Genomic DNA, 12,928 nt, shown 5'->3' on the forward strand with positions numbered 1-12,928 from the left:
ACACTAGATTTTTTCATCAGATAATGTTCGCGCCCCCCCTGGAATGGCTCCACGCCCCCCCGGTTGGAAACCCAGTGATGGGCCGAGTGAATGATTTTACTCGAGTGGACTCGAGTTTGCCTTCACTCGAGTCCAGTCGATTATTATTTTGTTCAACTCGAGTGGAAAAAAAAACTATTCATTGGGTTCTCTGACCCGAGTTCACTCGCGCACTCGCCACATATTATTGCAACTGCTAGGCCGCGGGTTCGATTCTCGCCCTAGGCAGATTTTATCGTAATAAATGACATGTTTAGGGGAGTCATGGGTAATTACTAAAATACAAAGTAAAAAATTGGCTATGTACAATAGTACATAAGCACTTACATATTATTATTCTACAACTGCCTACTAAGAAGATGTAGGTACCTACATGAAAATCATTTTTCATATTTTTATTTTTTCAACTATAAAATTATGAAAAAAGTAACTATGGCTATTTGGCTATCCATAAAATATTTTTAAATGATAGAATTATGTACAAAAAAAATGACAACAGTGGGATTCGAACCCCCACCCCACCCGCTCAGCAGTTTGTCGGAGACCACACTTCTTACCACTCGGACACTTCGACATTTGTGTGTACGAAGCACAAAACTTCCTTATTAATCAACTCGAGCGATAATTTAGAATTTTTCCCCTATCAAATTAAAGGCCGAAGGGGCCCTTTGGGGGCATTGAAAATATGAAAAGGCACACCTACCACTCACGAGAAAAAAATGAGCCATCAACCATCAAAATCGGTCCAGTGGTTTAGGCTGTAGAGCGGTCAACGTCAATGAAGAAGCGGAAGCAGCAGCAGAAAATGATGAAAAATTTGACGTTTTTCAATGTCAAATATCTCTGGCTAAACTTGACCGATTTTTTTGAAATTTTTTTTCAACTTGGTCTACTTTCATGCCCCAACACACACACGCAATCCGTTTTCTTCCATCATTTGTAGTTGTCTGTCTACTCGAAATTTATTTATTATTCGTAATATTTACTGGTCTCATTATACATATTTTGGGGGAAATATTTCCCACTTTAGTTTTTTTCTTCTTAGACCTCAGGAGGGTCAACTTGGAATATCCTTCTTAGACCTCAGGAGGGTCAACTTGGAACACACCACATGAAATTGGTATTGATTTTTGGTCCGAATTTCGAGATGAAAGTGAGCACAAGATTAGAAGCACAAAATACCAGAAATGTTGGAAATCTGAAATGAGAACTCCAACTTTTTAACACACCACATGAAATTGGTATTGATTTTTGGTCCGAATTTCGAGATGAAAGTGAGCACAAGATTAGAAGCACAAAATACCAGAAATGAAACCACATTTCTCACCTGACTTGAATTATTTTCCGCCCGATGCTGGATTTGAGTCCGTCTATTCTATTCTGTTGCTCTTGACGTAACCTCCGGCCATCTTGTACTCTACTCTCGTGCAATTTCTTCTTCTGTGCTTGCTTTTCCTCCATAAGCTTCTGCAAGTGTTGTCCATACTCGAGCGTTCTCTGTCAAGTTGAAATGAAATGGTATACGTACTGACTACTGTAAGGTCATTTAACTTGAGCATAGGTACCTACATGATTTAAGGTAGGTACACTAGATTTTTTCATCAGATAATGTTCGCGCCCCCCCTGGAATGGCTCCACGCCCCCCCGGTTGGAAACCCCTGGATTAGAGGAAAGAGGAGTGCAATGAGGGTAAAGGAAGGTAGGTGGCACGCCGCCAATGCAGTGAAGCAGAAGTAATACGAGTATTAGAGGTCATTTAACTTGAGCTACGAGACAGATGCTCCAACAAACAACGTGAAAATTTCAGTGAAGCAAAAAACTCCTGCATCATTACCAGAGCTCCCTATCTCGTGGCTCAACTTGTATTAAGTAAAGGAGTATTTTCCTTTTGAGAATCTGACTTTCAACTTTAAACTGTAGTTTATTATTATACGTACTATACCTACCTGTTTGGCTTGTCTCTGTTTCTCTCTCTCCTTCTCAACGTCCGCCTCTCTTTGTCTCTCCAGATTTGGTGAGTTTGGGTTATTTCTGAGTGAAAAACACCATAGTAATATATTTGGGTAAGTTTTATATACGTACTATACCTACCTGTTTGGCTTGTCTCTGTTTCTCTCTCTCCTTCTCAACGTCCGCCTCTCTTTGTCTCTCCAGCAGCGTATTCATAGCATCACATTTCTCCTGCTCCACAGCCTGGTATTGTCTCCTGTACGCTTCCTGCTGCTTACGACATAGCACCAACTCTTCCATCATCTGCTTCCTCTTCCTTTGCTCCTCTAACTCGCGTCGTCTCCATTCCCGATCACACTGTAAAACAACGACAGTGAAACCTCCCAAGAGCGGACACTTTGTTCTCTTTTATTGTATACAAGCAGGCTCCGCCCGCTTGCGCGTGGCTGAGGCATGCCCGTATCCATAGAGGCATGGCCGTAGGTGACCGTAGCGTAACTTACCGTATCGTATCGCACCTGACTATACTTGACTTTACCTAATCGTATCTGACTGTTCCGTACCGTATGGTACACTGTAGCTCACCGTACCGTATCGTACTTGACCGTACCTGACTATGTCGTATCGTACCGTACCTGAACGTACGGTATCATACCATATAGTACAGGACCTGACCGTAACTATTTATTTAAACACTTAAACGGGCGGACCCTTTGCTATCTAAATACACAATTAACCCTAACTAAACCTATTCCAAAGTACAAGATAAAATTGCAAAAATATCAACTTAAAAATATATATCTGAGTTTAAAAAAAAAAAGGAGTAAGAAGAGGAAATCTACCTAGTTAGAATGGAAGTACTCATGGAGGAAATGTGATTTTATCTCAGGAACAGAACAACAGAAAAGATCAAGATCTTCAGAAAGCTCGTTGGCAAGTCTTTGGAGCCAGCCTAGTTAGCTTAGTTGGTAGTGCGTCTGCCTTGTAAGCGCTAGGCCGCGGGTTCGATTCCCGCCCGGGGCGGATTTAACTTGAGCTACGAGACAGATGCTCCAACAAACAACGTGAAAATTTCAGTGAAGCAAAAAACTCCTGCATCATTACCAGCGCGCGGCGCGGTGTAATTTCCAGGAATAAATATTCAACTCGATTAATTTCCACTCGAGTTATAACTCGAGTTGGAAAATAATCGAGTAGAAAATAATCGAGTTGAAAAATCTCACTCGAGTCCCATCACTAGGTTGTGTTTATATAAAATGTAAAAAAAAAAAAATGTGTAAAAAAAAACTAAAAAGATGAACTGTGTTTTGAAAAATATACAATCGTCTTGTAATAAAATCATAAATTATTTAATTTTGAAATTGTGTCTCTTATTTTATGTTTCTTTTCTCGTCCTCCGAATATGATTAGATTATTGACCTAACGAAGTGAAGGTCAATGTTAACTCGACCGTTTTGCATTTGGTTTAGATGTTTGTTTGAATGATTCTTCCGCTATAACTATGGTATGCAAGGACTGAAAGTTTCAGAGTCCAATAGACACAAAAAAATCTACCTTTGTATCATTTCTACAAAAAGAAAAAAAAGTTTAATAGAGGGAATTGTATCAGCACAGGTCTCGTCTCGAAATCAAACAGACAGTATAGGAGACAGCCAGCCGTTCCAAGAACGCACTCTGTGTTTAGGACCCTATCAAGGATAAAGTTCGTCCCGGGCGGAGATCGAAACCGCGAACTAGCACTTGCAAGGGAGCAAGGCACGCGCCTCCAAACGAACGAGGCTAGCTTACTAGAAATATGATTGTAGATTATACGTCTTTAAATTCGAATCTTCATGAGTTGCTTATGAAGCTGCTTTTCTACTTCTTTCAAGTATTTTTCTGGAACTTTTTGATTTCTGTAAGGGAAGAAAAAAATCGAAATTTATTTATTATTCGTAATATTTACTGGTCTCATTATACATATTTTGGGGGAAATATTTCCCACTTTAGTTTTTTTCTTCTTAGACCTCAGGAGGGTCAACTTGGAATATCCTTGTTGGAAATCTGAAATGAGAACTCCGGCACAAAGGAGAGATTGGAGTCATAAAGGACACCTAGATCACGGACACAAGAACTACGAGGAATTACAGAAGAGTCGACAACGTACCGTATCTGACCGTACTTGACTGTACCTGACCGTACCATATCGTACCGTACTTAACTGTACTTGACTGACCCTAACCGTACCGTGCCGTACCGTACCATACCTTACCTGACCGTAACGTACCGTACTGTACCGTTTTACCTGACCATACTATTTTGGCACCCTATTATACTTTTATTCGTTTTCGTCCCTAATTTGGGCACCACTGCAAGTTTTGAAAAATCCGTTCTTAGGATACCTTTACTTACTAAAAGGTAAGACAACTATCTTACTTACAAACTTCATGTAAATTGACCCACCCGTTTTGGCCATGGGTCGATTTTCAGTAGTTTTTTGGTCATATTTTGGAAACCACTGCGAGTTTCGGAAAATCCGTTCTTAGTGGGCCTATTCAAACCAAAAGGAAGCTATTCTCGAAGTTTCATCAAAATCGGTCCAGCCGTTTCGGCTGTGCATTGATTACGAATGAATGAATGAATGAGTCAGGGTTTACTCTTTTATAATGTATAAATATAGATGCATTGCCAGATAATCATGAATTTTTGCCCCAGTTACTCACCTACTTAGATCAACTTGGTTTAATACAATTTGGTTACAGAATTTATCTGTTTTTGTAATATTAGATAGGTACCTATTATAAGAGATGCATTGCCAGATAATCATGAATTTTTGCCCCAGTAACTCACCTACTTAGATCAACTTGGTTTAATACAATTTGGTTACAGAATTTATCTGTTTTTGTAATATTAGATAGGTACCTATTATAAGCCATCTCCTAATAGCGTACAAAACCTCGGGGATCAAGAGTGTCCGCTTTTTTTTCTTTATTCTCTATTCCTCCTTGCATATTTGTAATTTGTAATTTATTTGCATCAATAAATAATAATAACAGTGGTAATACAACAGAGTGTTCATGTATTCTAATCCCCCCTTTCATTATACAGAGTGTCTCACCTCTTCCTGCACCTGTCGACATTTCATATCGTACTGAAGTTCTGCCATGACGTCATTTCGTTTTCTTTCTCTCTCCAGACGAGCGAACTCTTTGTCTCGCAACAGTTGAATCTGTTTCTTCTCTCTCTCTTGTTGCTCCTCAGCCTCGATTTTCTCTTTCAATATGTTTTGAATCTGAAGGGAAAAGTAAAAAAAAAGTTTTATTTATTTATTTACAGCAACGACGGTCTGGCTGGGGGAACAGGGAGTAGACCAGGTTAGTCTGGCTGGGGGAACAGGGAGTAGACCAGGAGTTTTATTTATTTACAGCAACGACGGTCTGGCTGGGGGAACAGGGAGTAGACCAGGTTAGTCTGGCTGGGGGAACAGGGAGTAGACCAGGTTAGTCTGGCTGGGGGAACAGGGAGTAGACCAGGTTAGTCTGGCTGGGGGAACAGGGAGTAGACCAGGTTAGTCTGGCTGGGGGAACAGGGAGTAGACCAGGTTAGTCTGGCTGGGGGAACAGGGAGTAGACCAGGTTAGTCTGGCTGGGGGAACAGGGAGTAGACCAGGTTAGTCTGGCTGGGGGAACAGGGAGTAGACCAGGTTAGTCTGGCTGGGGGAACAGGGAGTAGACCAGGTTAGTCTGGCTGGGGGAACAGGGAGTAGACCAGGTTAGTCTGGCTGGGGGAACAGGGAGTAGACCAGGTTAGTCTGGCTGGGGGAACAGGGAGTAGACCAGGTTAGTCTGGCTGGGGGAACAGGGAGTAGACCAGCTTAATCTGGCTGGGGGAACAGGGAGTAGACCAGCTTAGTTTGGTTGGGGAACAGGGAGTAGACCAGCTTAGTCTGGAACTTTAAAAGGGAGGATACACCAGCCCGTAACCAGCCTGAAATTTCCCTTGCTAAGGAAATAGCAAAGGTTTATAAGTGCGAAGGGCATTCAGCATCCTCTCATAAAATTTTGTCAGCCCAAAAGCGATCACCCTAGGCTGACGAAAAACGGCATCGTCTGGATACGGGAAAAGGATATTACCGGTAATAACACAATTTAGGTACCTACAGTAACTGTCAAACTTCCTTGACTTGGTGGGTCGGAGGTCGGAGAGCTACCTACCACGCTCCTAAATATCTAGATCTAGAAACTCTCTAGAAAGAAAAAAATCGTGAATAATTAGTCTAGATTTTAACAAGCTGGGTCCGTCCCTCTGGGAATTTTTTAGCCCGTAGTTTATTAGATCGTGATTAAAGAAAATCAGCACCTATGTACCTACCTAATTTGTTTAATATTCAGTTTATTATTATTCTTGATTTGATTTTTCGATTTTACTTTCAAAGTAATGATTTAAAATCAAGACTAGAGCCCGTCCTCCCTTTATTCCCAATATAAGGTTTAAGTCACCCATCCATTTATTGGCCTTGCTCGGCGTAGCTTAACATAGGTGACGCTAAAACCGGTCTTAAAATAACGACTGAAGTGTTATCTAAAACTTTCTCGCTTTGAGTTCATAGGTCGTCGCGACAAATTTCAAGATCAGAGCTCATTATTTTGTGTGAGAAAATGTGAAAAAAAAAAAAAAAACAAATTTCAAGATCAGAGCTCATTTTTGTGTGAGAAAATGTGGAAAAAAAAAAAAAATCCCCCAAAAACCAGTTTTTTTGGTTTTTTCGTGTTCCTGGTAAAAAGACCTTTAATTTGATATACAGGTCGACTAGGTTTGGATAAGTCCTTCTATGGGGACAGAGTGACAGACAGGCTGACAGACAGACAGACGACACCGAAGCGAATACAATAGTCCGTCCCTTATACCTTTTTATTACTATTGTAATAATAAAGGAAGGACGGACACCGAAGCGAATACAATAGTCCGTCCCTTATACCTTTTTATTACTATTGTAATAATAAAGGAAGAGGGACTAAAAATCGGGAAATGGTTGGAAACTGGGTATATCCGTTTTAGAGTCCCCTGAATAATAAAAAAGGATTTTTTTTAACCTTTAAGTTCATGAGCATTTTTTGTTCTTTTTGTTCCTCTTTAAGCTTTCTCAATGCTTGGTTTGTTTCCTCAATTTTTCCCCTGAATCCAAAAAAAAGGATTTTTTTTTAACCTTTAAGTTCATGAGCATTTTTTGTTCTTTTTGTTCCTCTTTAAGCTTTCTCAATGCTTGGTTTGTTTCCTCAATTTCTCTCTTTCGTTTCTCCTGTTCCATCAATTTCAATTTCTTCTTGTTCTCCAATTCTTTCTGTCGGTTTTCCTCAACCTGACGCAATCTTCTCGTTTCCTGAAACCAACAAAACAAAAAAAACTTTATTTTTCCAAAATCAGTAATACCTATCTACAGGGTGTTTAAAAAAAAGTTGCCACCCCTGAAAACTCGAGAACCGTTTGGATTTCGGAAAAATCCTAAAACACGTACATATTTCTTTATTTTTAAGGAGAACCTAATTTAAGGGGATCTCAATTTTTCGGCACTATCAGGGGTGGCCTTAGGGGAGGTCAACTTTATTTCTTTATTTTTAAGGAGAACCTAATTTAAGGGGATCTCAATTTTTCGGCACTATCAGGGGTGGCCTTAGGGGAGGTCAACTTTAAAATCTTAAATAGGAACCCCCTACTTGTGATACATCATATTAAAGGTATTAAACCCAAAAATAAAATTCTGAAACATCCATTTTCACCCCCGGAGGCCATCAGGGCCGAAAGTCTAAATTTAATTTTTGGGTCTGAATTTAAATATGAATCATTAGTGGGACCTAATTGAAGCACAAATCACCAATCAATATGAATTTCCCATTTTTGGTGCTTCCCCTATTGGCGAGAGAACATGGAAAAATGAAAAAAATTAAAAGGCCATAGCTCCGGCCCTGGTTGTTAGATTGATCTCAAACTTGTACCAAAGTACTACGTTTTATAATACCTTTGATGTGTTGTATCACAAGTAGGGGGTTCCTATTTAAGATTTTAAAGTTGACCCCCCCCTGGGGCCGCCCCTGATAGTGCCGAAAAACCGAGATTCCCGTAAAATAGGTTCCCCTTGAAAATAAACAAATACGTCTTTTAGGATTTTTCCGAATTCCAAACGGTTCTCGAGTTTTCAGGGTTGGCAATTTTTTTTTAAACACCCTGTATGTGGTGTGTGTTTTCTTACCTTTTCTAAAGCATACACGGCCATTTCTCGCAGGTCTTTGTTGAGCTGAATTTGTTTGGTCAGGGATTGGAACTGCAGTTTCTTCTTTATTTCTTCTTGTTCGCGAAGTTTGTCTTGCTCCTCGATTGCTTTCATTCGATCTTCTTCCATTATCCGATCCAAATCCAACTCGACTGCTTTCAACTCTTTGCTAAAATTAATAATTTAATACATTAACCATGTTGGTTACACTCACTGGGGAGGTGGGGAGATACATATGTTTTGTGTTACCATATGGTCACACGGGACTATTATAGATTTCCACAGAATGTTGACTTTCACCGCGGTGCTGCTATAGGTACACTGCGATAATATATGTATAACTATAGTAGGTACCTACGATGAATGAACTATACTTACATTACTTACTGAAGTTAAAAAATCTAATGTGAACATCGCAGGTATGTATAACTATAGTAGGTACCTACGATGAATGAACTATACTTACATTACTTACTGAAGTTAAAAAATCTAATGTGAACATCGCAGGACTTTCCTTACCTATAACTCTTTTTTTTGATAACTCCAAGTGCTAGGTCATAACAGGCGGTCAAAATGACGCTAACTACCAAAATGAGGCCAAATTACTGCTAACTATTGAGTGAAAGGTAAACTAATAAAAATCTTGGCAGTTACCTACTATAATAGGAATTTACCTACTATAATAAGAGGCAGTTGCAGTTACCTACTATAATAGGAATTTACCTACTATTATAAGAGGCACTTACCTACTATATTAAAAGAGGCACTTAGCTACCAACTACATATAACAGGAATTTACCTACTATAATAAGAGGAAGTTATCTACTAGTATAATAGATAGAGGAGGTCCAGCTTGCAATAATTAGGGTAAACGGTTTTTTTATATTGTATATATGTATATGTAGGCGAGGCCGGTCGCTGGGGGTGAGGAGAGCTTTTGTTGAGAAGATCGTTGATCTCACCGCCTTCCGGAAACTCCATTGTCTACGAATTTATTTACACTACACTAGGAATTATTAATAATAAGATATATGCGGGATTTAAAAGATAGACAGTTTATTGATATGAAAAGGATGAAGTAACAATTAAATCTAAGAGGCACTAATGATAACGATATTACAAGAGAAAGGCTAACTGTGGGCAAACGCGTAAAGGAGAGGAGGAGACTCCCTGGCCGTACGTTACTTATCACACACTGAGTTCTGAGCAGGTTTGATTCTGATACAAGACTGAGACCGATCCCTGATCTCTCGCTGGACCTTGATACTCGGTATCCTTAGTTTCCTTCCTAACCACTAGGGGAATGTCTGCACTCGTGATAACGGCTATGGGTGCATCCTAGGCGATCCATGGTGTGGATATCTCTCCTTCCCGTTGCCCACATATATATATATAGGATCGTTAGGTATGGTGGGGGAAATGTAATACGAAGATTGAGACCTCAATTTTTTATGAAAATCAAAATTAAAGGATATAAAATTTCCTACATGATGGTGTGGTCAAACTTTAGTTTATGTTAAGTTAAGGTTCTTTTACAGCACCTCAAGTAGGTGGCCGAAAAGTGGTCGGAAATTTTTATTTCAAAGTTAAACAATTTTGATATCCAGGATTTTTAGGTACTTATACTGAGGTGAGTGCGGGAACACATTTTCGACCTCGAAATTCCAGGGGATAATTTTTGGGGAGCAAAAAACCTCGAAAAAAGTGCATATGCTTTTGGCACTTTTTACTTTCCTTATCCTATAGGAAGGAATGTAATGTAATCGGGTCAAATTTTCGATGGTCAGTTTTTAATGAAAAAACACGTTTTGAGGTCCCTAGAGCCTAAATCCAAAGTTTCAGCCATTGGTCCGTGTGTGTGTGTCTGTCTGTAAACAAAATATCTCGAGAACGGTAAGAGCTAGACTGCTAGAGACTTGAAATTTGGTATGTAGCTGTCAAGTGTGACAAGGATGCGACACGAAACTTTTGGTTAAGACCGGTCCAACGGTTGGCGGCATTTTACCGCTTTTTGGCGGTTTTCGGTGTAATTTAATAATATCTCGGGAATGGTATAAGCTAGAGACTTGAAATTTGGTATGTAGTTCACAATGTGACAAGGATGCAATACAAAACGTTTGTTTGAGATGGTTGCTGCGCTTGGTGGTATTTTGACCGCTTTTGGACAGATTTCGACCGTTTTTTGGCGGTTTTCAGCTATTAGCGACAAAGCGGTTAGAGATATTGTAAAAGTTAGGGTAAAAGAACACTCAAATAAGAATCATTCAATAGGATAAGGAAAGTCGTGTGATGTTCACACCAGATTTTTTTAGTTTTACGCCTATAACTCCTAAACCACGCCCTCAACAAAAAAAGTAAAAGTTGAGAAAATTTCCTACAAAACTAAGTGGTCACAAAGGATTTCTTGTACACAGTAACAATAAAGGTAGGCGAATAGATATCGGACAAACAAAAATTAGGGTAAACGATTATTATTAAATATGTTTATATTAGACATCCTAGGTTATAAAGTTATGAAATAGGTAACTACAAAACTTATTACCTTTATATGATATTATTCATTGAGATTGTCAGGTACTTTAAGGCTTAAGGTGATTTTAAAAACAAATTTGAGACCTCGAAATCAGAGGGGAGAACTTCTAATGACCAAAAAACCGCCGAAATACGGTCGAAAATTCTTTTTTTTTTAATGTGGTTTTTCCGTTCCGAGAACGACTTTAACTGTTGAGGATAGAATCTGCCCCGGGCGGGACCCGAACTCGCGACCTAGCGCTTTGACAACTTACGCTATAAGAGTTTTTTCCGCGACCTGTGCGTCCCTTATGGTCTGACATTTGCTCATGAGAAGCAATGAGTTACATAGCTTCATCTCATCCTCCCTCTCTCGCTGCAACTCAATAGCGCGTGATATGAGCAAGTTGTCGCGCTGAAACTCCTCAGCCATTTGGATCTGAAATGAAATAGCGACACCCTTTAGAATCTTTAGAGAGTCTACACTCTACACTAAAACTTACTGCGAAAGAAACAGCTCAGGATACTTACATGGCATTCATTTCCATCATGATCTTCTCTTTTCTCTTATTCTAAAACGACTTACTTTCTTCTTGTCCAACATCCAGTCTTCAGTCTTTACATTAATTTTCAATTTTATTATTTCTTCACTTTGAATGTTGAATAGTCTGTTTGTACCTACCAGTGCAATAAGATTTTTGAAATATGGAAATTGATCAAAAATAATAGTATGATGTACAGAAGATTGTGAACAAGCTCTGCTTTAGAATTAACTAGCTGTTGTGCCCGTGCTTCGCTACGGTTTAGAATATTTTAGTAAGAAAAAAATTCTCCGTCAGTAGGAAACGGTCGCGCTGCGCGCTCCCGGGGCTTCGCGGTTTGTGCATGAGGTCGCGCTTCACGCTCCCTTGGCTTCGCCCCTGAAAACTAATATCGTCCCTGAGTCTTGTCTCGAAGAAATGAAAACTCAAAACTGAAGCTGAAAGCGAGAGAAAATATTAAACGTAGGAAAAGTTTTGCTGACCTCAAAGTGTGTTCCCCGGGTATTTCTTATGGGGGGACTAAAAAACGTCAATATCTCAGGAACGGTTGGGAATTTTAAAGGTCTGATTCTCTCAGTGTGTTCCCCGGGCATTTCTTATGGGGGACTAAAAAACGTCAATATCTCGGGAACGGTTGGGAATTTTAAAGATCTGATAATTTTTTTGGGTAGATACGACAATTTTACTGGGGGTCTTCGTTTACACTTTTTTGAAATCTATTATAGTTTTCTCTAAACAATTCGGACAGACATACATAGATACATGAATACATGACCCGTCCATATTTCTCTTTTATATATTATATAGAAAGTTTGGTGGTCTCACTTTGTCTCGCCCAGTTCCCGCAGTCTTGCACCGTCTCGCACATTGCTCTAATGATTGCTTCCTCGCTTCACTCTCGCGAGCTCGGCGCTCCTTCTCCTCCACAATGCGCAAAGCTTTCTCCAATTTACTTTCGGGATTCATGTACTGGGGATGAAATGACCGAATTATAGTGTTATAATAATAATAATAATAATAATAATAATAAATTCTATAATAGTTTTATTCAAAAGAATTAGGAACTTATTTTGGATTTCAAATTGGGATTTTACAGGACCAAAAAGACACCATTGGATTTGGATTTCGCTTATTTGAAAAGTTGAATGAACCCACTATTCCATTATAGTTTTTGACCCGGAACTATAGTTTACCTGTAGTTCAACGATTGACCTGGGTGTCTACTCCATAGCTTACAAAGTTTACTTTAAAGCCCGGTACTACAGAGCTTACTTTCGGGATACCCGGAGAAAATGGGCACCTGTGTGTTTATGTGAAAAGAGGAGGCCCTGGCTTACAGATTTCCACACGTGAGACAAGGCGAGGGAACAAGGGATGAAAGAACATCGGACCAAAGCATTGCGAGTAACCACAACCAATGCGATAACCAGGTAAGTAGTCTGAACATATCAGATGGGGTTTCAAACGAAAAAATATCATATCTACCTAGATGTAAAAAATGTATTTACATATACCTTAAGTTGAAAAGAACATGGTTAAAAACAAACATCTGAATGGGAAAATGACCCACACTAACAGAATTCACACGATGGACAACCAAACTAATCCTCTGCATGAGGAAAAACCTTGCTTTGGTACC

At 39.5% G+C, this 12,928-nt stretch overlaps 1 protein-coding gene across 1 annotated transcript in view; it reads right to left on the reverse strand.

The window, feature by feature from the left end:
* Positions 1 to 1,250: 1,250 nt before the first annotated feature.
* LOC108254150 (cilia- and flagella-associated protein 45-like) overlaps positions 1,251 to 12,928 on the reverse strand; it is a 13,896-nt gene continuing 2,218 nt past the window's right edge. The window contains exons 3-9 of the mRNA XM_017449139.2: positions 12,115 to 12,258; positions 11,023 to 11,186; positions 8,216 to 8,405; positions 7,175 to 7,348; positions 5,087 to 5,260; positions 2,131 to 2,346; positions 1,251 to 1,536 (exon numbers count right to left, since the gene is read on the reverse strand). Of these exons, the coding sequence (XP_017304628.2) occupies positions 1,363 to 1,536; positions 2,131 to 2,346; positions 5,087 to 5,260; positions 7,175 to 7,348; positions 8,216 to 8,405; positions 11,023 to 11,186; positions 12,115 to 12,258 (1,236 nt within the window). The 3' untranslated portion in view covers positions 1,251 to 1,362. The remainder of the gene's footprint in view (positions 1,537 to 2,130; positions 2,347 to 5,086; positions 5,261 to 7,174; positions 7,349 to 8,215; positions 8,406 to 11,022; positions 11,187 to 12,114; positions 12,259 to 12,928) is intronic.

Source organism: Diaphorina citri, unplaced genomic scaffold (assembly GCF_000475195.1).
Source record: "Diaphorina citri unplaced genomic scaffold, Diaci psyllid genome assembly version 1.1 scaffold81, whole genome shotgun sequence".
NCBI lineage: Eukaryota > Metazoa > Arthropoda > Insecta > Hemiptera > Psyllidae > Diaphorina > Diaphorina citri.